We start from the raw sequence: 25,881 nt of genomic DNA, 5'->3' as shown, positions 1-25,881 counted from the left end.
CTGACTGATTCCCCAGCGGCATTCAGCGAGTTATGATCTGAACTGAACTGCATTGGCAGTCAGAACTCCACCAACAACAAGGTGGAAGGGACATTTACTGGGAGCTCAGGAGGTGACCCCAGACAAGGAACTGTCCATCCTGCTGGTCTGTTTGATTTAATGAGGAGCAAAGACAGAGTGGCAGGTCCCAGATGGGTAGCATGGGAGCAGGGTGGATTTCACAGCCCAGTCTGAATCCTAGAGCTGTATTGCATGCCATTTTGTTTAAGGAGACAAAGGCTAGGGAAATGACTGAGCATGTGCTAAGCTGGGAGTGAACTTATTTCTGGCTCAGTGAACTGCAACAACTTGGCAGAGTAGCCCTCTGACTTGACAGCCAGCAGATCAAGAACTCTAGTGGTGGCTCATCAGACACCATTTTGTACAATATGGCAAAAGCTTTAATACTGCAGGGACAATACTGAGCTGTGTATACATTGAGCTGGGAGCAAACTTGCTGAGCTCAGTGCATTGTACTGGTCTCACAGGGAAAATAATACCAACTTTGGCATTGTATGGGTCAAAATACGTCTGTGTGGCCCTCAGACCTAACAGCCAAGAGGCTCTGGGAAAATCAGCACCAGCAACAATCTAGCTATATAAGACACCTGGTGTCTCTAATCCTGGGACCTGCTCCAACTGGAAGTGGGAGAAAGGTTGCACAGACATTGGTGCAGCCTCAGCCCAGTATCACAGAAAGTGGAGAGTGGTGAGCCAGGAGCTGGGACATGGAAACCATGGGGAAGTTTAACATAAGAATCCAGACCTGAAACTCGCTGCGGGGAGTGGCACAAGTGACTGCAAAAAAAGAGTCGAGTCGTGCATCAACTGCAGTAAGTAAAATCACATTGTAGACCTGTGAGTGACACAGCTTAGGAAAATGCCCCAAGGAGAAGAATCTGATATCCAGAAGTACAACAACCAAGAGCAAAAGAAGAGACAGAGGCACAATGAATATTACTAAAGACTCCCCTGCAAAGAAGCAAAAGCTTTTGCCTATTTCAGCGTTAACTGAGCAAGACACTGAGAAAATAGGGATACATAATTCAAAACACTTGTTATAAAGCTTTTTATCAACAATAAGAAGCATGTAATACAGGAGTTCAAGAAATTGAAGGATTCCTGTCACACAGGAAATGAATCAAATGAGACCAATATGAGAAATTAAGAATATAGTTGAGCAAATTAAAAGTACAGTGGTGGGCCTGGTGTGGTGGCCTAGTGGTTCAACTCCTTGTTTTGAACGCACCAGGATCCCATATGGGCACCAGTTTGTATGCAGCCCTGCTTCTCATCCAGCTCCTTGCTTGTGGCCTGGGAAAGCAGTTGAGGACAGCCCAAAGTCCTGGGACCCCACACCCGAGTGGGAGACCTGGAGGAAATTCCTGGTTCCTGGCTTCAGATTGGTGCAACATGGGCTGTTGTGGTCACTTGGGAAATGAATCATCAGATGGAAGATCTTCTTTTCTGTCTCTCCTCTTCTCTGTATATCTGACTTTGTAATAAAAATAAATAAATCTTTAAAAAAAATTACAGTGGAGAGTCTCCAAAATAGAATAAATGAAACAGAAAAAAGAATCTCAGAATTGGAAAATATTTCCTGTCACCAAGGGGAAACAAACAAAAAGTTGGAAACAGAGCTGGACCAAGCTAAAAAAAAAAAAAAAAGTATTTAAGAATTGAATAGACATAATAGACATTACTAAAAGGCCAAATATAAAAGTTATGGGCATCCCAGAAGGCGCAGAAAGAGAAGCTGGGTTTTAAAAGGTATTTAATAAAATACTAAAAGAAAATTTCCCTAATCTAGAGGAAGAATTGGGAAACAACATCCAGGAGGATCACAAAACTCCCAACAGGCTTGACCAAAAGCAACCTTCATCACGACACATGATCATCAAGCTCTCTTCAGTCAAACATAAGGAAAACATCCTTAAAAGTGCATGTGAAAAATATTAACTGACATATAAATGAATGCCAGTTAAATTCACAAGACCTCTCACAGGAAACTCTACAGGCCAGAAGTGGATGGAGTGACATATAACAGATTCTAAAAGCAAAAAATTGTCGGCCTAGGATAACAAATCCAGCAAAACTTTCCTTTGTCTTTGAAAATGAAATAAAATTCTTCCAAGGTAAAACAAAAAAATTAAAAGAATATGCCTCTTCCAAGCCTGCCCTACAAATGATACTTCAAGATGTTCTCTGGATAGAGAAGAGGAATAGCACCCACCAAAACCAAAGGCAAATGTGAAGAACATCCCAATAAAGTAACAACAGAAGACTAAATCAATAAACAGCCCTTGCTAAAATAACCAGACCAAATTACCACCCATTTATATCAACCCTGAATATAAATGGATTAAACACATCAATCAAACATCAGAATAGTAGACTGGATTAAAAAAAAAAAAACATCTATTTGTTGCCTACAGGAGACATATATCACCAAGAAAGATCAGTGGAGACTATAGTTCATGGATTTTGATTTTTTTTTAGTTTCATCTCTTCAAATCTCCCTGTTCCTCATTAAATTCTTCAGTGTCTCAGAGATCATACAGTAGCATCATTTTCTTCAAGAAGGGTCTTGATTTTCTTTTTCATTTCTTTAGCAACACATTAGTCATTCAGTAGCATGTTATTTAACTTCATGGTGTCGTTAATTTCTTTTTTCTTCCTGTTGTTGATTTTGTTTTGTGGCTTTTCATTATTAAGGGGATGTACAGTAACTATGTAATGGAGACTATCATATCCAGTAGATGTTAACTTCATGCCACTGTAAATTTCTGTTTTCTTCCTGTAGTTGATTTTGTATTGTGGCCTTTCACTTAGACGGATATATGGCAACTGTATAATGGAGACTATCATATTCAGATGTGAGGATACAATGCAGTACGCATCTCTACTTCCAGATCAATGATGGACTCCCAGTGAAACTGTTAACTATATCCTGACAACAGGATGTTGGACTGCCATTGTCCATGCCCACAATGATGGACATATGACTGTTTATGAAGAACTGTACTATTGTAATAATATAAGGGAACTCATTGGGAGAAAGAAGGGACTTGGGGAGAGGGAGAGAAATCCCTGGGCCTATTGAAATGAATCATAAAATGATTATAGTAACAAAATTTTTAAAAAATCTAAAAAAAAAGAAAGGCCAAAAGCAAAAGATTGTGAGAAGAGCAAAAAGTGTGTTTACATATAAAAAAAGGAGCAGTAGCACACGCCATCTCTTCCTCAAGCCTGCTGACCAATGCTAACCAGCTGTTTCGGTCCTTCCTAGTTCTGCGTACCTCTTAAAAGTCTGGTTCAATATAAGAAGAGAAAATTAACTTCATTTCATAAAATTGTTTATTTTGCAAAGATGCTATTATTAAGAAAAAACTTAAAAAAAAAAAACTTAAAGGACTGTGGCTCAGAGGGAGGAGACTGTTGATTCGCTAGTTCTTCCAGCTGGCAATGTTTCTACTTCCAGTCTACTTTTGAGTCTGAAGTACTGTCTACTGTGAAGATTAGTCATGAATACCACCATCCCTCTCAACTGTATAGATTTTTTTTTTTAATTAAAATGTTGGCCAACTGCCTTGTCTTGCCTTTTGTCCCTTCCCTAATTCAAATCTCTCCCCAGTCCATACTCCTTCCTTCTTTGACAACTCTTACATAACAATATTCAACTAGAATGACACAGTGACATGCTATATGAATTTCAACCACACATTAGACTTACATATCTAAAATAGAGGTATTTTTTCTAATCTCTATGTCTTTATCTTTATGGACCCTGTATTGTGATTTTATCCGCACACTAATTGCAGAACATAGACTGAACATGATGTTGACTGAATAGTATAAAAATTACATATATATGAATATACAAATGTCTCTTAAGACATACCATCCGGCAAAACTAGAAAATGAGTGACTCATGAATCAATCAATGAATGAAGAAATGAGTTCACCTAAATCTTCAAACAAGGAAAGGTGCACAAGGATCACCCTGATTCTGATACCTTAACACAATAATTATGTCCTACTTTTAATTTTAAAAATGTCAAATAAATAAAAATGATTCCAAATTTGATCAACCATAACAGTAAAATTCATACGATTCATAATTCATATGACTGTGTTATTGTTTGCTCTCTTTTGAATGATTGCCAGACCTTCGTCAAAATATACATCAAACATATAAACTAATCATCTGAAGAATTTTAATAGAGACTTCAAAACTCAAAATATTGTTTTGATGGCCACACAAAACATCTAAAACGGGCCATTCATAATTACTACAAATTCATGTTTCTAAATATGAAGTCATGTCTGAAAGAAAACCACAATCTATTTTTCCTAATAGATTTTATATTTTTCTAATACAAAATTTTTGAAGAACAAACTATAAAAAATCATATTTTCAGCAGGATATTAGGTAGAGTCTAAGTCTTTTGAATATAAAGGGTCCTGGAAAAAGAAAAACTTAAAAATTTTTTTTCTTTAAAGCTTATCTTCATGATTATGGACACACAAAAAAATACAGTCATGACAAAGTAAACCATTTTTCCTCCCCTGAGCCTTGATCATCTGAAAGCTAACCCCTCATTTAAATAAACATTCCCTTCTTTCCTGACTCACCTCCCTCGCTGATACCCCACTCTTCGTTTTTGTAAGGAAAATATTAATAAATTCTTTCCTAGTCCCTCCCCCTGTGTGCTTGATTCCCTTTCTCAGCACAGGCGTTAGGTACTCAGCAAGTGCCTGCCTGGTGAAGGAAGTCAAAATAACACGTGTGCTCTCCAAAGGGCAGATGGTGGCAAATCCCAGGACCATCATGTCAGAATCAAGTGACAGAACTCAATGTGGAAATGAACATCCACCAATACAAAAACATAGGATTCAATATTCAAAATTATATTTGAATGATACACTTTGTAGTATCAATGACATTCACCTGAAACTACATAAAAGCAAAGGAATAAGTCTCTCAGAGCCAAGCATTTATCTAAGTACAAATATTAGATGCTTTGGCACAAAAGGAGGCTGTGTGCTGAGAACTGCAATGTCAGGAGGCAGCTTCCAGCCAAGGTGAAAGACGTCGCTCATGGCAGACAGTTCTCTATAGGCATATATGCATTTCATGTTAACAGAAAATAGAGGTGGCATCAAGACAGATTCTGTTCCCACATCTCCTGTCTTGAAATGGAAATCATTTAAAACAAGCACTGGGCCTGGCACCGTGGCCTAGCAGCTAAAGTCCTCGCCTTGAATGTGCAGGGAACCCATATGGGCGCAGGTTCTAATCCCAGCAGCTCCACTTCCCATCCAGCTCCCTGCTTGTGGCCTGGGAAAGCAGTCGAGGACGGCCCAAAGCCTTGGGACCCTGCACCCGTGTGGGAGACCTGGAAAGACATTTCTGGCTCCTGGCTTCAGATTGGCCATTGCAGCACCGGCAACTGCAATCACTTGGGGAGTGAACCATTGGACAGAAGATCTTTCTGTCTCTCCTCTCTGTACATCTGCCTTTCCAATAAAAAGTAAATAAATCTTAATAATTAAAAAAAAAAACAGAACAAGCATAACCTTGAGTATCTTCCAGGAGGTGTATAAACATTCCCATGCTGTTTAGAGTGGCAAAATCAAAATGAAATGTAATATAAAAATCTTAGCTTCATGATTCGTTTCATACATTTCTATTATTCATCAAATAAGCAAACACCTAGCATGTACCCACACTGTGTTAAGTCCTGCAGCTAATACAAGGGGAAAAAAAAATACACAGGTTCTATTCTTAAAGACTTGGATACATTAAAAAGGTTAGACTTAAAATCAAATACTAGGAGCCAGTACCATGGCATTGTAGGCCAAGTTTCTGCCTGAACCATCAGATTCACAGGGCACTGGTGCATGTCCCAGCTGTTCCACTTCCGAAACAGATTTCTGCTTATGGCCTGGGAAAGAAGTGGAAGATGGCTCCAGTCCTTGGGCCCCTGTACCCAGGTAGAAGACCCAAAAGAGGCTCCTAGTTCCTGGCTTCTGATGGGCCCAACTCCAGCCACTGTGGCTATCTGGGGAGTGACCAGTGGATAGAAGAATCTCCTCCGGGTCTCCCACGTGGGTGCAGGGTCCTAAGGCTTTGGGCTGTCCTCCACTGCTTTCCCAGGTCACAAGAAGGGGGCTAGAAGGGAAGTGGGGTTGCCGGTATTAGAACCGGCGTCCATATGGGATTCTGGTATGTTCAAGGCTAGGACTTTAGCTACTAGGCCACCACCTCTTTTCTGCCTTTCAAATAAAAATAATAAACAACAAAAAATTTTTTTAATCTATCAAACATCAATTATAAGACAAAATGAACCCAATGGCTAAACTATTGAGAAATGAGGACTGGGTCCCGGAAAGACAGTTAAGTCACTGCTAGACATCCTATAGCAATGTTCCTACTCTGAGTTCTAGCATTCCACTCCCAATCCACTCCCACCGATGCCCATCCTGGGAGGCAGGAAGCAATGGCTCCAGAACTTGGGCCCCAGCCATCCACGCAGGAAATGCAGAATGAAATCACGTCTCCTGGTCAGGACCTTGCTCAGTCCTGGAAGACTTTGCTCTGTCTCTCTGTTTCAACTAAAATGGAAATAAATGAACAAATAAACAAAATTGCTAGAAACTTAAGTGCTACATAATTTCTAAAAGAGATCATTGTGAATTGGAATAATGAGAGAAAACATGTTAAAAAAAGAGACCACAAATTCACATATACCTTACTAGGTAGGACATAGAGATTAGATACTCCTCACTGGAGAATGGAAGATTTCTCTGCACAACCCTCCTAAAACAGTTCTGCACCTCAACTGTTGACATAGGCCTTGCTAGAGTTATAAGCCAGTTTAGACTATCCCAAAATCTGCCAGGTTCAGTAGAAATATGCTTCAACGCTATGGACTGCTAAATACTAAAATGAGGATAGACACAAGATAGCTGAATAGTGCCCTACAGTCATTTCAAGGTGTATAGAAACTAAAATTGAAATGTCAATGAAGTAGTCACAGGATGTGGTTAAGAACTTGTATCTTGTAACATATTTGTTACTCAATACCATGACAATTAATTCCATAATGTTGTAAATTGTTGTTGATATTATGTTGGGGCTTTTAATTGATCAGGATGATATTCTGCCAGCTCTACCTTCAGACCAGAGATGATTTCCCCAAGAAACATTTGAATGTATCTGGACAATTAGATGCTGGACTCTTTGCTTGGTATATGTGCTTGCAATGAAAGAATCTCAACTGAATTTGATCTGTAATACTGCAACAAGGTGGAGGAATCCACCATGGGGGGAGGGTATGGAGAGGGGTTGGGGGAATCCCAGAGCCTATGAAACTATGTCACATAATACAATGTAATTAATTTAAAAAAAAGACCACAAAAGATAAAAACAGTTTAACTATGGAGAAATAAGCAGTAAAGTTGGCAGTTTTGGATAAGGAAAAGCAAACCATGCAACCCAAAGAGAATGGCCTCGGAGAGCTTCATACTAACTCAGATCTATATCAGAATTACAGACTTTTTAGTTACAAAAAACCAAATTATCTTCTTAATTATTAGTCATAGGTCCTGGGACAGCTCCAGTCTAGCTTACTGTTCTAGAATAATTATTGACAACACCTTGTTCAATCTCAAAAACTTCTTCATTTGTATACAAATTCTAAAGTCAATTTATCTTACTTAGAATGAACTATCTCAGCAGAGAATTACACTACTTGACAGCCTTTCATTGAATAAAGGTTATTTTGTTTTAAACACCATTAGGAAGGACGTTTGCCAAAGAACATCATAATTCTGACGAAACAATAAATAAAGGGATTGAAAGAATCAATATTCTTTTAAAAAAATGTCCACACTAACCAAAGCAATTTACAGGTTCAAAGCAATCCCTATAAAAATCCCAATGACAATTTTCCATGGAATTTTTGCAATGGAGAATGGTATGAAGGCTCCTCCTCAAAAAACCAAAAAATAAATAAATAATTAAATACATAAATAGTGCACAATCCTGCAACCCTACTATCGAGTATTTTATCCCAGGAAAATGAAATCACTTTGTCAAGGAAAAATCTACATTCCTGTGTCCGTTGCAGTGCCAATAACCATGAAATAAAAACCACCTAAGTGTCCGTCCGGTGAGGGACATGGACACAGTGCCTTAAGAGCACAGAGTCTTGTCATGTGCAATAACATGGATGGAACTGGAGGTCATTACGCTAAGTGAAATAAGCCAAGCACAGAAACACAAATACCACATGATCTCACTCTCATGTGACATCTAAAACAGTGGATCTCTCATAAAGGTGAGAGAATCATGATAGTTATCAGAGGCTGGGGAGGATGAGGGGGAAGAAACGGTGGGAAAAGGTTAACAGGTACTAACTTCCACTGTCCTACTATATAGTAAGGTGACTCTGGATAATAATATACTTTTTCTTTTACAGGGAAAAAAAAGAAACCAATCAGAAGAGAGAATTTTGAACGTTTCCACCGTGTGGAAATGATAAAATATTTGAGATGGATACATTTACCCTAACTGGACATTACACAATGTATACATGTCTTGAAATATAACATGGTACCACATAAATTGTAGAGTTTATAGCTGTCAGTGAAAAGTTAATTTTAAAGAACTCAAGCGGTCTGATTGCAGAACCCACTGCCTCAATGCTGCATAGTAGCCAAGGGGCTCAAATTTCCCAAGTTGAAAAACAAAAAAGCAGCATATGCAAATGAAAGATAAATGGTTCCCTTCCTTTGTGGCATGGGGAGGCCTGTGATGCAGCCACATGAAGATGCTTAACAAGAAGCTGGAGGGATGAATCAGGAGCTCAGAGGAGAAGTGAAGAGCGGCAAGAGGTGATTAGGAAGTCTATGACACAGGGAGAGTAACCAAAGCCTTGGGGTTGAACAGCTCAACTAAAAACTGAAAGAGCATGTAGAACAAAACAGAAGAAAGCTGTGGACAGTTCCAGCTGACGAGCCAAGCAAGAGTAATGCGGAAAAGCTATCCAGAGAGCTCACACGGAAACCAGAACAACACAGCATGAAGGTAAAAGAGGCTTTGGGGAGGTTTGGTGGTATAGCACATTAAGCCGGTGATTTCAGGATCAGCATCCCACACTGGACAGCCACTTCAAGTCCCAGTGACTTCACTTCCATTCTGCCTTCCTGCTAACATTCCTGGGAAGGTAGGACATGATGGCCCAGGTGTTCGGGTTCTTGTCACCCACATGGGAGACCTGAAAGACATATCTGGCTCCAGGTTTCAGCCTGATCCAGTCCTGGCTGTTGTGGGTACTTGGGGAATAAATCAGTGGATGGGGTCAATTTCTCTCTCTCTCTCTCTCTCTCTCTCTCTCTCTCCTTCTCTCTGTGACTCTCAAATAAAAATAATCTTTAAAAAATTTTTTTAAGGAAAACTGCATTGAGAGATTTTTTTTTAAGAGGATGTTCAGCTTGCAGCTGTGGAGCCAATTTGATGAGAAGAGTTCATCACATCTTCCCTTTACTTTGAAATGAAGACCATCATATATGAAGATTTCTGAGTTCTTTGCCTTGTTTGAAAGACAGATTCTCCAACACCTGGCCACTTTATCCAAGTGCTCTTGCTAACACTGGACAGGTTTTTGTATAATTGGGTTTCTTCAGTCCAGCATGACAAGGCTTAAGATCTGGTGTGCCCTGCCCCATCAGAATAGTTCTGTGACGACAGGATTTTTATTCTGCAGTAGCCCACCTTGGCCGTGTTTGCTTGGTCTCGTCAACAAGTCCACACAGTTATACTACAGAGAAGAGCAAAAGAGCTCTACCTCAGAGAGGTAAGGAGAGGGCTGGGGAGCCCATTAGCCTTCTGAGCATGTACTTAGCTATCTACAGGGTGAGCTACTGATCACACTCAATGAATTCATTCACTTTTTTCCCCCAACTGGAAAAGTCTTCCCACTTAGAAATGTTAATAATTTTGGGGGGAATCTGGATAAAAACTAAATTGCAAACTTTCGGGGAGATTCACTAACTCAAGTCAACAACAAAGGCAAATTGCCCCACTTCTAAACTACAATAACCTGATCTGACCTGTTGGTTTAGGCCTGATGGTAAGAGAGGCAGTAAGCAGGTGCGTGAGGAGCTAAGAATGGAGAGAAATGTTAATAGTAAGACAAGCCTGGGCTGTGTGTTCTTTAGAATAGTTTTCCTGCCTCCTAACTGAACGGGGTCTTGAACTCCAGCATTAAAAGAGCTAGCTATCACCTTCTAGGACCAGCTGGAGAAATGCAAGCACTCAAATAAGAAGTTCTTGATCTCCTAACTGCTCTCCTGAATTATCTTCCTTAGACCCAGTGCCAGGTCACCTTTGCTGAAACAAACTGAAACTCAGCTCTCCATCCTCAAGTCCCTGCCTACTGTTACAAGGTGATGAGTAGAGGGCCCGGCGCGGTGGCGCAAGTGGTTAAAGGTCCTCGCCTTGCATGCCCGGGATCCCATATGGGCGCCGGTTCTAATCCCGGCAGCCCCGCTTCCCTTCCAGCTCCCTGCCTGTGGCCTGGGAAAGCAGTTGAGGACGGCCCAAAGCTTTGGGAACCTGCACCCGCGTGGGAGACCCGGAAGAGGCTCCTGGCTTCGGATCGGCATAGTATCGGCCCGTTGCGCTCACTTGGGGAGTGAATCATCGGACGGAAGATCTTCCTCTCTGTCTCTCCTCTCTGTATATCCGCCTTTCCAATGAAAAATAATAAAAATAAATCTTTAAAAAAAAAAAAAAAACAAGGTGATGAGTAGGAACATCCTTGGAGCTCAGATAAAAGGATTTAAAAGGGGCCAGAGCAGTGGCTTAATTGGCTAATCATCCATTTGGATGAGCCAGCATCAAATATGGACACCAGTTTGTATCCCAGCTACTCCACTTTCAATTCAATTCCACACTAATAGCCTGGGAAAGCAGTGGAGGATAGCCCAGGTCCTTGGGCCCCTGCAACCATGTGTGAGACCCAGAGCAGCTCTTGGCTCCTGGCTATGGATAGGTTCAGCTTTAGTTACTGTGGCCATTTGGGAGATTGAACCAGCAGAGAGAAGATCTGTCTCTCCTTCTCTCTCTCTAAATTTCCTATTCAAATAAAAATAAATAAATGTTTAAAAAAATTTACAGGAAAGTTGAACTTAACTGTTGATCCGTGAGACTGACATTTTTGATTACTTGGCTTTTGTCCAACCCTTCATTCCCCTTTTCCCCTTTTATTCTAAATTCTTTTATTGCCTTTTAAACCATCCTATATCCTTTTTAGAAACAAAGGCAGGTATAATAAATAAAGGTAATAATCATGTTCCAAAGTTATGTTTTGGAATCTCTTTTTCACTGAGCAAAAACATAGGCTGTGGACCTCAACAAAGTTGGGATAGGAAATATAAAATGCTAATTCAGGTAGAATTATACTAAAGATGACATCAGGATACTTCCTTGACCCAAGAACCTCCCTGTGCTATCATCAGTATTTAGACATCAGAGGCAAGTGTGAATATGACTGCACCTTTGAGGAAAAAACAGGCACTGTTAACCTTAGCTGGTAAACACAGGAAGGTGAGGGCAAAAGAAGGAGAGGGAAAATTCCTCCAGGCACTGAGTAACCCTGAGTAACATCATTCCTAGATGTAGACTTTTTCTTGCCCCGGCCCGCAGGAGACAGGAGACATGAAGAATGGGAGCAAGACAATAGGTCTGATCAAGCTCCGAAAACTTTATTTTCTCAGACAGTATTTAAGCAGCAGGTAGGGGCTGGGGGGTTTCTACAGCAGGATGTGGGCCAGATTGGGCAGAGGTCACCATGACAACCATTATCTTGGGTGAACATTTACAGGTGAAAGGTTACGAGGAAACTAGGTGAAGGATAACTGGATCTTGCATTCCAAGACCATTACAAAGTGAGGAAATAACAAAATGGAGTCACTCCTGCTGTTTGGCAGTTCTCTCGTCCCGGGCATCTTCTATTTGTTTTTAAGATTTGTTCATTTTATTTAAAATTGGAATTACACAGAGAGAAAAAGACACAGCAAGAGAGAAAGCAGACCGCCGTTCCCAGAATGGCCACTACAGTAGGGCTGGGCCAGATCAAAGCCAAGAACCAGGACCTTCTTCCAGGTTTACTACCTGGATGCCAGGAACCAAGTCCTTGGGTCATCTTCCACCGCCTCCCCAGGCACATTAGCAGGGAGTTAAACCAGGAGTGGACTAGCCGGGAGCCCAGATGGGATACTGGTGTCACAGGTGGAGGCTTAACTTCTTACACCACCACAACAGCCCCCCAACTAGCTTACAGATGACTGACCAAGGCACAGAAAGTTCAAGAGGCAAAGTCACAGAACTAAGCAATAGCAGAATCCATACTATTTTCCCACTAGGATTTAATCCAATAAAAAATTGCATTTTATTTAGTATAATGGTAGTTAATTTTAACTAGGGAAAATCCAGGGTGGAAAGATGACAGAAACAAATAATGAAAAAATAAAAAATAATGAAACCTGAAACTTGAATTTAATAAAATAAAATGAGGCTTTTATAAAACAGTGCCTTTAAAGCACAAATCAGAGAAAAAAAAAGTGTCTTATTTTGGTAACCATGTTGCTATAGCAACATCATAATGACACACAGAAGGGTTTCAAAGTTATGCTAGTAATAAAAGATACACATGCATACATAGGTATATCAATATTGTTGAATAAATATCAATCTCTGTAGCCTTGCCAGATCTGGTAACAAGCAAACTCATATAAACATTATTTATACCAATCATAAAAACACCTGTCAAACTGTATTTACTGTTTGCACATGTCCATTGAGAGAAGAAATAAAAGAAATACTATGCTATATACCTCAGGACTTTGGTCTGATGTGGAGGAGAAAAATGAAAAGATAATAAAAGGATTAGCTAGTCTTACAACTGCATGATATGAATAAAACTTACTTCGGTGCTTCAAAGTTCAAGTAATGCATAGTACAACTATCAACACAATAAATTCTTATTTATACACCTTGACTAAAATAATGTGATATTAACTTCCAGGTCTAAATTTAAATTTATTCAGTGGCCCTGTGTCTATTAAAGTCACTTTTCAGAAGCCTCCCCCACCCCCAAAAAATGCTTTCCACATGGTACTCAGCCTATTATTACTATTATTATTATTATTATTATTGCCTTGCCTATCTATATAAGCCCAATCTTACTCTCTCTTGTCAACAGTAATTTTGATTTTACTGCTAGGATTGTCACCTTGCTCCAGCACGAATGAATCATAATCTTGGAGGAATAAAGGCATTTGAGAAAGTTCCAGTGTTCTGAAATGGTTCTCCAGGAAGTAGATCATATCTTATGAGAACTATCAATCTGCAACAGTTGTTTAGCCTATAAAATATTAAGTATTCAAAATTCATTTGTCCCAGTCATATTTAAGATGATCATGGTATTTCCACGAACATCAAAAGGTGCTGCAAGAGAAGAAGGAGGAAGAACCTGGAGGAGAGATGTTCAGGAGAGCAGACCTTGATGTACTTCTTTTCTGGAGATACTGTCTCTCCTTCTCAGGCACAGCAAGCACTGAACTGTCTGACTCTGTTCTGGGACAGAATGCAATGGTCTGGCGAAGCAGGCCTGTCAGTGTGCATGTGTTCCCTCCTTCCTTACAACAGAATCTGCCAGTATTCATGCAACAGTGAGGTACATCCTCCAGTCAGTGCCCCAGACCGTCCTGCAATTGTGGCCAACAACACATCAGCTGAAACTTTGTGGGAAAAGTTTGTTTTAAGATTTATTGATTTTTGTTTGTTTGTTTGTTTGTTTTTGCTGGAAAGGCAGATATACAGAGAGGAGAAGAGACAGAGAGGAAGAGCTTGTGTCCGTTGATTCATTCCCCAAGTGGCCACCATGGCCGGAGCCAAGCCAAGCTGAAGCCAGGAGCCAGGAGCCTTCTCTGGGTCTTCCAGGCAGGCTCAGGGTCCCAAGACTTTGGGCCATCCTCGACTGCCTTTTCAGTCCACAAACAAGGAGCTGGACAGGAAGCAGGGCCACTGGGACTCGAACCAGTGTATGCAAGGCAAGGACTCTAGACACCAGGCCACAGCGCTGGGCATGTGCAAAGTTTTGTACTCCAAATACAGGCTTTCCTGTAATGACTTCCTTCTTTACATTCCTTTCTAAAAACTGGACATGATATCTGCTGGTACAGAAGTCACCTTGAAATTACAAGAAGATCAACATCTGCTGAAGAAGTCCTAACTGAGGCAGACAGACACGGAAAGGGGATGGGTCCCTGGCAAGATCACGGAGTTTGTTATACCTCTTTTTGCTCCAAGAAATAAACTTTGTTCATTTAAGCCACTTGCTACAGAGAAAATCCCTAACTTACATAACCACTGCAGGAAGAAACAAGGTCTAGATGGGAAAATAATCAATAAAATCTGCCTTGTTTGTCACATCGCCCTCTGCTCCTGCCAAAGACACTTATTCCTCCAACTCCTTCCATTTATAAACTCAACCATATTCTCTTTTTTAATACTATCTCAAACTGTGGACTCAACCTGCTTCTCTGGATCTTTGGTGTCTGCCTATGACTTTTTCTTGGCCTGACTGCCGTAGGCTTGGTCTATCTGGCTCACCTGGTATATGAAAACTACTAACGGAACAACAGGTCTCACTCCAGCGGCACAGATACTAACTGGGAGCAACAGAAGCTGAGTCCTGTTTCACACAGACAGCATAGCCTACTGTGGCTTCACTCTCCACCTAACCAACTCAAACTGACAGGAACAGGACAGAAATTAAGCAGGAAATAATGTTTGGACAGACCAAAAAAAAAAAAAAAATGTGTGCTACAACATATTTATATTACAAGAATTTAGTTTTTTAAAACAATGTTCTTAGTTATCCAAAGCAATATTTAATTTGCCTAAACTTCAACACAAGATGTTTATCAAGATGGAATAACCCCACTGCTCTCAGATTCTCATCCTTACATCTAAAAAAAAAAAAAGGAAAAAAACAAATAATTTAACTACCAGCTTAGAAGGATTGTAAAATGTAGAAAGAAGAAAACAGAAAGCTTAGGGGATCATGGGACTTGAGCAACTCCAGGGTAAGGAAGCTCCTGAGTTTCAATGTTGTCTCTCGTCACTGTAGAAGTTTTTCTAACCAGAACCACCAGACAAAAAGGAAAGTTCCAAGAAAAGTTTGATCTACCTACCTCACCAGGAAAAAAGTAACTAAGGAACAGAGACATTCCTGGCAAGACTCACCCTACTCCAGCCAAACCCAACTAGGGAAATGCAGGCTCCCTCCTACAGCTTCAGCGGAGCTGAGCTAGGGAGTTGGTCTTCCATTCCAGCCCATGTCTGCCTTCTGAAGCAGTAGATACACTCTAATTGCCACTACTGGAATAATGCCATGAGCTGAGAGCTGATCTTCCTCCTCTTACTGCAGAGGCACCTGATATTCCAGTTTCCCTCCCAGATGACTGTCATTTGGGCTAACAGAGGGCTGAGCCGCTACCCCAACCTTGAAACAAAACCAAACAACCAAACAAGATGGTACACGTGGGCCAAGTCAGTGCTACATTTTCCTTCCACTCCTCATGAGTTCAGCATCCGGCAGCTAATCTTACACACCACACAGACACAGGCCGTAAAAGCTGGTGACTGACCTTTCATAAAAAGGTGACAGGTGAGACCGGGCAGGATTCTGAAGTTGAGCTCTACACAGCCCATGACAGGGCTTTCTGAGTCAAGGCCCCACAGACCCAGCAGTGCCAGTGGGCACAGCAGGAAGCTGAACATTCATACTATATTAATCAGGGTTCTCCAGAAAAACAGAAATAAGGGGATACACATACGATACACAGATTTATTATACAGCATCACACATCATTACAGAGGCTGAAAAAGCTCACAATATGCCATCTGCAACCAAAGGCCCAGGAAAGCCTGCATTGCAGCTGCTGTTCAAACCCAAAGGCTTGAGAAGTGGAGCCCTGAACCCAAGGGCAGCAGAACATGAGCTGACGGAGGCCAGCGGAGAGCAAACCCGCCCTGGCTCTGCCCTCTGCTCTGCTCAGGCGCTTGCACACTGGGTGATGCCAGCTCACACGGATGAGAACCATCTTTACTGTCTACTCAGTCGGCCAGTTCACAGGCCAACCTCTTCCAGAAACGATTCTCTTCCAGAAACATTTTCACAGCATACTCAGAAACAGCGTTTTCACCAACCTCTTTTAACCCAATCAACCATCACACATATTCACCGTTAACATTCCATGCAGCCCAAAAACAAAAACAAAAATTGACATTCATAAACTGTCACCATTTGGGAAACACGGGATGAAGGATACACCAGATCTCTATATCCTTTGTTACACATTCAGAGGAATGCAACATTAAGCATTAACTTTCAAGGATCAATGAAATCCTAAAATAAAAATATCTCCGACCAATAGAAGCACCTACTTCGCTCTTTATTTCCCTAACACGATTGGGAGAACCGGGAGCTGCTCTCGGTCACTGTGAAAGCTGCAGCGTACCGGGACGTCGTCCTGACCCGCTGCTGAGCGTTATAAACTTATACCAATAGCTCTGATAAACTAGATTTTATTCACATTAAAAACTTCTGCTCTGCAAATGACCGTATCAAAAGAATAATAAGACAAGCCCACAGACTGGGAGAAAATATTTGCAAAAGACATATATGATAAAGGACTGTCTTCCAAAATATACAAAAAACTATTGAACCTCAAAAAAATAAACTACCTGAGAAATTGGCAAAAGGCCTTAACAAACACCTCATCAAAAATGATATACTAATAAAGATGGCAAGCACATGAAGAGATGTTCAACACCTTATGTCAAGAGGGAACTGCAGGTAAAAACAATAGTGAGACGTTACTCGTATGTCAAACTAAACACACAGAACTAAGGAATAATGCGAACAGCAGTGAATCCATTAAAAAGGCTACATGCATCCAGCTAAGACTATTCACCTTCTTAAAACAGCTATAGAATATTGCTAAAGCTTCCTATTTACTAAACTCTAACCAAGTTTTCCCAAATAGGTTATTTTCTCTCTCCAACAATGGAATAAAAGCAGACGCAAACAGCACAGTCAAAAAAGAACCTGTTAACTCAGAAATGTAAACACATTCCTCTAGGTGTTTCCTGAATTGAAAAGAAAAGAAAAGCTGAACTTCTTTCACATTTAGAAGTGAAACTAAAACACTGCTTTCAAAAGGCTTGCAGTTGCCAGAGCACATCAGCATGGGAAGTGTACCATCTGAAGCCTACGAATCCGAAAAAGGAACTGAAAGTAATCAAGACTTCAGCTCCGCTCACTACGCAGAACTGGAAATGAAAGGAAAGACAAGTCATAAGTCAGTATCAATAAGAGTCTGAACTGGTAAAGTAAAAACAACCAGTGAAGAAACAGATCTGCCTAACAAAACCTAATCTGGCTCTTTCAAAGGCCAATAAAATAGACAATGTTTATTTTCATTGAGAAAAAGTTCTCTCGCCCTCCCCCCTTGCTCTCTTCCTCTTTCATCTCTTTTTCAATCAAACACAAATAATCAACCCAAGGAAAAGAGAAAGGAGTCTTAACAATTACAGCAGAAAAACCTTTAAAAGGAGTTTATATATCATTAAGTACTGAGAAATTTGAAACGCCAAGTGACATGCTTGATTGTCTAACAAAATATTTCCAAAATTGATTCAAGAGGAGGTAAAACTTCATAAATAAGCCAGTAATTACAGAGGAAATATAACAGGTCAACAAAATTCAACTATCCAGAAAAAGATCCAAAATATTTTTCTATGAAGATTTACCCAAACTGCAAAAAATAAGCAACTCCTGTGTTACTTAAAATGTCTGATGCAGAGATGAAGAGCTTGCTAACTAGAAGTGATTGCACAAACCAGTCTTCATAAACACACACCAAAAGACCCGCACAGGCTAATGTTACCTATGAACACAGCTGCAAAAAACCTACATAAAATCTTAGAAAATACATATTGCTATGTAATCATATATGCTAATATATGCTAAAAGAACAATTCCATGCATGAGTTGTTCTATACATCACAGATAATAAGGATAATTATTTTAACAGCAAAAACACTTTTTTTTAAAATAATTACATATTTACTTTTAACCTCCCATTTATGGCAAGTAATAATATTTTTCCACTACCATAACCACAGATCTATATATATTGAAGAAAGAATTGGCAGGAACATAATATCAATACTCATAACTGAGGCAAAAATCACAAAGAAAGTAGGTAAGTACATAAAATTTAGGAAACTTTCAAATACGAGGAAATTTCAAAAACTTCATGGAAAGTAGAATTAAAAGGTTAGGAGCCAATGTTCAGCCACTATCTGCTATTCAAAATAACTGCTAAGTATAAAAGCAACTAAAAAGATAAATTTCTAGGAAAAAAGGGCTCATCTCAACCTATAGTTCAACAATTGATGCTTCTATGTAGTTACTGATGGTAAACACATGCCTCAAACAGAAGCTTCACACAATAATTAACATCTATAGTTAGTGATTACTAATAAGCTTAAAGAAGCAAATGAAATTATTAAGGTATAAATTAATATTTGACACAGATTCTAGAAAAATGCTCAAAATCTGTTAGTTTTCTATACTTTTCTTTGAGAGCAAATAAAGATGGAAAAGAAAAGAATACGCCAACCTTTCTGTTTTGGATTCATTGTCAAGTTTGTACTGTTCCAAGTCTTGGCTAAGAGACTGTAGCTTTTCTTGAAGTCTCTTTTCACGTTCTATACTTCCTTGATAAAATTTCAACTCTTTTTCCATTGCTTTCACTTTTTCTTCCATAGCCTTAAATTCGTGAAGAATTAGATAGCTGACTCCACAGTACTTACAAACTTTTTCCTCAGGCAACATCTAGGAAAGAGAACATGCATTTACTGAAATGGTATTTAAAAAAAAAATAACAGGAAGGAAGGATGAAAGGGAAAGAAAAAATATGTTAATTTTTTCTTCTTATTTGAAAGGTACAGGAAAGCTACAGAAAGACAGAAATGGAAAGGGAGAGATGGGCAGTGGAGAGATAGTCCATCCACTGATTCATTCTCCAAATAGCCAGAGCTGGGCTGATCTGAAGCCGGGAGCCAGGAGCTTCTAGCAGGGTTTCCCATGTGGGTCTGGGGCCTACGCACTTGGGCAATCTGCTGTATTCCCAGGCCATAAATGCAGAACTAGATTGGAAGAGCAGCAATTGGGACTCAAACTGGTGTTCATAAAGAATGCCAGTGCCTCAGAGAAAGGCTTAGCCTGCTATGCTGACACTAGCCCCTGAAATGGTATTTCTTAGATTCTAAAGCATAATGTTACCGCAAGTACACTGGTCTGATGACATAAACACATATTGTACTATCCATGGAGCAACAAACATGGCATTGGCTCCATCTGTATACCATTTTAGAAATTAGCATATTGACTCTGACACAAAATCTTAGCATTAGAAAAGGGTCTTTTAGAATAACTATTTCTCCATGGTACCTCTAAGAAATATTTACTCTTGAAATATTTTCCGTAAAATAAAACTAGAAGTGGAGAAAGCACCTTTCCAACTCTTCTTTCCGTTGAATTTTCCACGCGGTTGGAAGAGATCACCCACTGCTCAGTGACCCTGGAGATGCTTCTTAGCCTTTCCACATCTTGTTTTCCTCATCTGTAAAATTACCACTCTGGACCAGGGTCTAAATAATTGCTCGATGTCAACATTTTATAACTTGTACAAAATTTAACATTCTATCATAAACCTACAAATAGGAAAAGCACTTTGAATTTAATCTCTCTTCCCTAAAATCAGCTTTCTCTTCAGTAGGCATGGCTATACCCAATTTACAGATTTAAAAACTGAGGAGACTATTAAAGTTCAATAACTGGTTGATATGTGGAAACACTGGGAATAGAACCCAGTACCTTTACTTTACCTGTAATATTCACCCACCATGCATATGCCAGTTAAATTCTCCAATGGCTCTGGCAAGCACAGGTATATTACAAATTGAATTCTAGCAGTCAGAAGAAACGAGTTCTTTTTCTCTGTGAGGTATCAATAATCCTAAAGTAGCTTTTGCTTGTTTTGCTACTCAAAATGTGTTAAGAGGCAGCTTCATAAATATTTGCTCTGGGACACTAACTTGAAATCAACTCTTGGATTATTCAAATGGTTACTTTTAATGCAAGCTCCCTTGAGAGGACAGAAAGTACTCTTGCAGTAAGAATGATTAAGAATTGTGCCATAATATTTGCATATCAATGCTATTTCACCATTGGGTACAAGAAACTAACAATAAATTTTTGTATAGTAAAATTCAGCTAGGGCCAGCACTGTGCCATAGAAGTTAAGGCTGCCACTGCAACACTTTAATTCTACATACGCACCAATTTGAGTCCCACCTGCTCCACTTCGGACTTGAGTCCCTGCCACTGTGCACGGGAAGGCAATGTAGGATGACCCAAGGCCTTGGGCCCCTGAACCCACACAGGAGACCCAGAAGAAAATCCTGGCTTTGGGTCAGCCCAGATCTGGCTGTTGCAGCCATTTGCAGAATAAGTCAGAGGTTGGGAAGATGGTTCAGTGTCTCCCACTCTCTCCCTAACTCTGCCTTTCAGGTGAATAAGTAAGTCTTTAAACAAAGAAGTAGAATTCAGCTCAGGAAACTTTAGTAATAAAAAGAAAATTGAAAAGCATAATACAATATCATGGGACACAAATGATTAGCTGTAAAAATCATCTATTCACTATTTAATTCAAACTTATAAATTGCAAAACTGCAGGTTTGAAAGAAATAAAAAACATAAACCGTTTCAAGATGGATTCATTCAGTCCATCCCAACCTGAATAGCGTTGTCTGGCCTCTATTTTAGCATTCCAAAGATGAGAACACTACATTTTAAGGCAGCCTGTTCCACCTGATGCCAGTTTTTTCTCAGGGAAAGCCTTTCCCATGTTCACCCCAAAACTGCCTCTCCGGACCGCCACTCATCCTCATCATCCAAGTCACCACACGGAACCACCCCAGGACTCTCACAAACAAACCTTTCCAACAGCTTCAGGCTGCTCTCAGGAGCAAACCCGATGCTGATCCTTTTGAAGGTCAATACTTGCAGCCGCTTCAGCTGCTTCCCATATGATAAGGGTTCTGAATTTCTTCCTTATTCTAGATCACTTTCTCTGAACTTGTTCCAGTGATCTACATATGTGTTTCAAAGCATGGTGAGCATTGTGGTTAGTTTCACTAAAACAGAGTAAGAGAGCATTCAAACTTCCCTCACTTTAATGTCTTACTACATAAACAGCAGCAATATTTTCTATTGCAGACTGAGGTTACGTTGGCCTTTTGAATTACTGCTGTTAATATACTGTAACTAACTTTTATATTAAACAAATGCCCTACTTCAGGACAAAAAAAAACTGGCAACATAAACTTTTTTTTATACCGAATACTCCAATCATTTCATTCCTTCTTCTGTGTTCTTTCAAAGAACACACTCTCCACATCCTTAGCTGTAATGAAAGATTCTGCCCTGAGTACAGCTGACAGGCAAGGAACAGACAATGGCCAAATCCTAGACTGGGATGAGTCAACTAGTTTTGTAAATATCGAAGATACAGGCATTTTGATGAGTTTTAGGGCAGCCATAAGAGGGAGGGGTCATGTGTAAGGCACAGAATAACCCACATTATGGGGATGACAACAAAGGAACAGTAGACATACAAAGAGGAGCTAACATAAGGACACTGAGGCTCCAAGGAGAAAGAGAAAAGAATGGAACCACTGTCATATGTGATCACCTGCTAGCCACCCGCTTTGCTCCCTCTTGAAATTTGGCTCCTCTGGGGCTGGCACTGAGGCATAGTGGTTTAAACCACTGCCTGCAAGTCCAGTATCCCATATATGGGCACTGGTTTGAGACCTAGCTACTCCACTTCTGACCCAGCTCCCCGGATCTAGCTACCCAGAACAATAGCAGAAGATGGCCCAAGTCCTTGGGTCCCAGGTCCCGGGTGGGGAGACCTGGAAAAAGCTCCTGGCTCCCAGCCTCAGCCTGGTTTCAACCTTCGCCATTGTAATCATCTGTGGAGTAAACCAGCACAGGGTTATCTCTCTTTGTATAACTCTGCCTTTCAACTAAGTAAATAAACCTTTTTTAAAAAAATTGGCTGCCCTAACTTTCCCTTTGGGATCCACACCAATCTACTGCTATTCTCTTTCTCCCCTTAAGCAACTTATTTCTTACAACCAATACTTTCTATTCTACTCTATGAGTATTTTGCACTGTAGATTTAAGTGCAGAATTTTAAATATGTGTGTATATATATATGCATTATATTCAAGAGTGTGTATATACACATATACATACATATATTCACACATGTGGATACACGGGCAGACAAAGATAAATGCCTTTTTAAATTTTATTTATTTGAAGGGCAGAGTTAGAGAGGGAGGGAGAGACAGAGGTCTTCCATCCGCTGGTTCACTCCCAAACAATCACAAAGGTAGGGGCTGGGCCAGGCCAAAGCAGGGGCTTCCTCTAGGCTTCTTATATGGTTGCAGCGGTCCAGGCACTTGGGCCATCTTCCACTGCTTTCCCAGGCACACTGGCAGGGAGCAGGACAGAAAATAGAGATGTTGGCACTTGAACCAACACCCGTATCAGATGCCAGCACCATAGCCAGTAGCTTAACTCTCTAAGCCAGAGCACCAGACACGATAAATATATCTTAATTCAGCCTTTAGCTATTAACTTCAGTATCCAGAAGATTCATAGCATTCTAGTTTTTGCAAATTCAATCCTCATCAGTCATTTATCCATGTTACTTACTGGTTTTAAAATATTAACTATGTGGGCTGGTGTTGTGGTGTAGCCGGTTAAGTCATTACCTGCAGTGCTGACGTCCCATGTTAGAGAGCCAGTGGGAAACCTAGCTGCCCTCTTTCAAATCAAGCTCCCTCCCAATGTCCTAGGAACGCACCAGCAGACGGCACAAGCACTTGGGCCCCCAGAACCCACTGGGGAGACGCAGGTGAAATTCCAGGCCCCTGGCTTCTGCCTGCCCAACCCTGGCCATGTGGCTCTCTGGGGAGTAACCAACAGAAGCGAAGTCTTTTTACATTTCTCTGAATATTTTAGAAAATAAGGAGATTGACAAAATTTGCAAGTGTTAAATATGGAAAAGTTACAGAACACCACAGAATGTCATATCAATTTGGTATCTATCTAGCACATTTCAAGTGTAACTTAACCATTACTGAACTGCCCAGTTTTCTTTATAACCTGTGTGTGGGGGTGTGTGTGTATTTTTTTCATACCATCTTCAGAAATATTATGACAAACTGTCAAACACCCTTATAAAATCCATGTTTGAATATTCTACACCTAATATATTTTTGGTTCTAATAATCCTACATAAAGTAGCCTACATATTGACTCTTAAGGGACATAATATTGGGCCAAGGTTATTGTTTTCACTAAGAGGCATATTCTCACAAACCACCAGTTACTAACAAATAGATTGTACACTCTCGCTTGAGAGTGAAATGAAGACCACTGATTCTAATTGGTGGGCATTTAATACGCAGAATAGCGTTTTTTTTGCATTATCCTATTAGTCTTCACATGTCCTCAAAGATAACCAAGAGTGAGTTGGCAATCCCACTAGAAGATACTGTCAGCCTCAGGAAAATCGCTTACCCAGGTCAGTGACCTGGACCAACTCTCAGCTGCTGGCTCTCACCTTACCAGCTCTCGGTTCCTTCTTGCCAATTTGGAAATTATTTCACTTACTCCAAGGCGGCTCCATCTTTCACCCTCCCTTGTGCATCACAGTCATGAGCCCTGCTCCTGGCAAGATGCCCCATCTTTATTCTAAAGACACCTCATGATGAGTGGAGTAGATCTGCAGCCTGATGCGCTAAAAATAGTATAAACTTCACAACGTGAAAGCTATTAGAATGTTACTTCATCATAGTAACCAAGAGAAGTAAAAGCAGAAATAAACAGATGCAATACATTTTAGGTAGGTATTTTGGAAATTCAGCAAAGAAAGGGGAAGCATGACCTTGAACCAAGACAACAAAATAATAAAATGTCATTAACAGTGGTCTCCGGGCTTCAACGTGAACCACTGAGTGACCTATGTTAAACAAATTTATTGCACGCAATTTCTCAATGCTATTAAGTTGTAAATAATTTTCTCTAAGCAGAACCATAACAGAAAAAAAAATGCAATAACCTTTTAAAATTCTTAGTGTCTTATATGGGCTAATTACTTAGAACATTTTTGTGAAACTCGAGAAAGTAGGAAATACTGTAATTAAGTTTTCAAATGAAGCAAATAAAAGTTATGTATTTTTTTCTGAATTATAATTTGTGCTTCATCATTATAACTTAGTGTTAGATCACCTCCTCATTTTGAAAGTCAAATAATGCCACGCTGTCATCCTTGACAAAAGGGCTCTCATCAGGGTGTTTTCCTTTCCACAACAAGCACTTTGAGGAGGCAGTAACAAATGTTGTGTATTAAGCAAATACAGAACCATTTTTAAATGAATCACAGAATAGACTTCTCAAGTGCAATATCCGTGCTTTTAGAATTGGTCATATAAAACGACAGAACATTTTTAAACTTAAGTTAATTTTTTTTAAACGTAAGTTAAAGTTTTTAGACTTCAGTTAGGCTGCAGGTGACTTTCAGGACTCCTCACCGGGAGAAGGCACTTGGTACTCTCTGCTGCCCAGAGGGGCCTTCTCCCCTCTAAACCTCACACTGCCTTTCTCTCCTCCCCGTCACGTGGCTTTCCGGAGAAGGAGAGAGGGGATAAACAACCTGGCCCACCCAGTGACGGCAGCATGACACAACAGCCCCCAGAAGACTTCACACCAAACAACGAGTGTCTAACGAGGATTCGGTTCGATCAAGAGGACGTTTCTGAGATTGAACAGGGGACTCTTCAAACAGTGAAGCCGCACAGATCCCTGACAAGCCTGGATGGCCACCCGGAGAGCTCCTTACCCTCAGTCGGTTTACTGCACTGCCAGCCTAAACATCGATTTGATGAAGAACTTTCACCAAAACTTTTACAGCTACATATACTTACAATTAACAAATGCATTCCCCTAAGACTGGAAAAAAAAAAAAAGGAGGAACGCCCACTCTGACTGCCCATATTGACACAGTCCTAAAGTTGTAGTCCTAGCAATAAAGAGAAGACAAATGGCATGCATATTAGAAAAAACACACATAGAAAACCCCTAGGAATCTACTGGGAAACTCTGCGAGTAGTCAATCCAACAATCTTGCCTGATTAAAGAGACATTTAGAAAAACCAGCAATTTATCTATATACTGTCAGTGAATGCACAGACCCTGAAATAAAAAATACAATATGAACCGTAATTGCTAAAAAATTAAATACTTAGGGCCCCGCACCGTAACCTGCCAGCTAAAGCCCTTGCCTTGAACACACCAGGATCCCATAGGGCTCCAGTTCTAATCCCGGCAGCCTCACTTCCCATCCAGCTCCTTGCTTGTGGCTGAGGACGGCTCAAAGCCTTGGGACCCTGCACCTGCATGGGAGAACTGGAAGAGGCTCCTGGCTCCTGGCTTCAGATCGGCTCAACTCTGGTCATTGTGGCTGCCTGGGGAATGACTGAATGAACGGATGATCTTCCTCTCTGTCTCTCTTCCTCTCTGTATTTCTAGCTTTCCAATAAAAAAATAATTC

At 40.3% G+C, this 25,881-nt stretch overlaps 1 protein-coding gene across 1 annotated transcript in view; it reads right to left on the bottom strand.

The window, feature by feature from the left end:
- Nucleotides 1-25,881, bottom strand: part of LEKR1 (leucine, glutamate and lysine rich 1) — a 178,930-nt gene that overhangs the window by 136,738 nt on the left and 16,311 nt on the right. Inside the window, exon 3 of the mRNA XM_040974853.1 lies at nucleotides 18,808-19,022. Within this exon, the coding sequence (XP_040830787.1) occupies nucleotides 18,808-19,022 (215 nt within the window). The remainder of the gene's footprint in view (nucleotides 1-18,807; nucleotides 19,023-25,881) is intronic.

The sequence above is a fragment of the Ochotona curzoniae genome, unplaced genomic scaffold, assembly GCF_017591425.1.
Source record: "Ochotona curzoniae isolate NIBS_2020 unplaced genomic scaffold, NIBS_Ocur_1.0 contig_2599, whole genome shotgun sequence".
NCBI classification, from domain to species: Eukaryota; Metazoa; Chordata; class Mammalia; order Lagomorpha; family Ochotonidae; genus Ochotona; species Ochotona curzoniae.
This window is presented reverse-complemented; position numbering and strand designations above follow the sequence as displayed.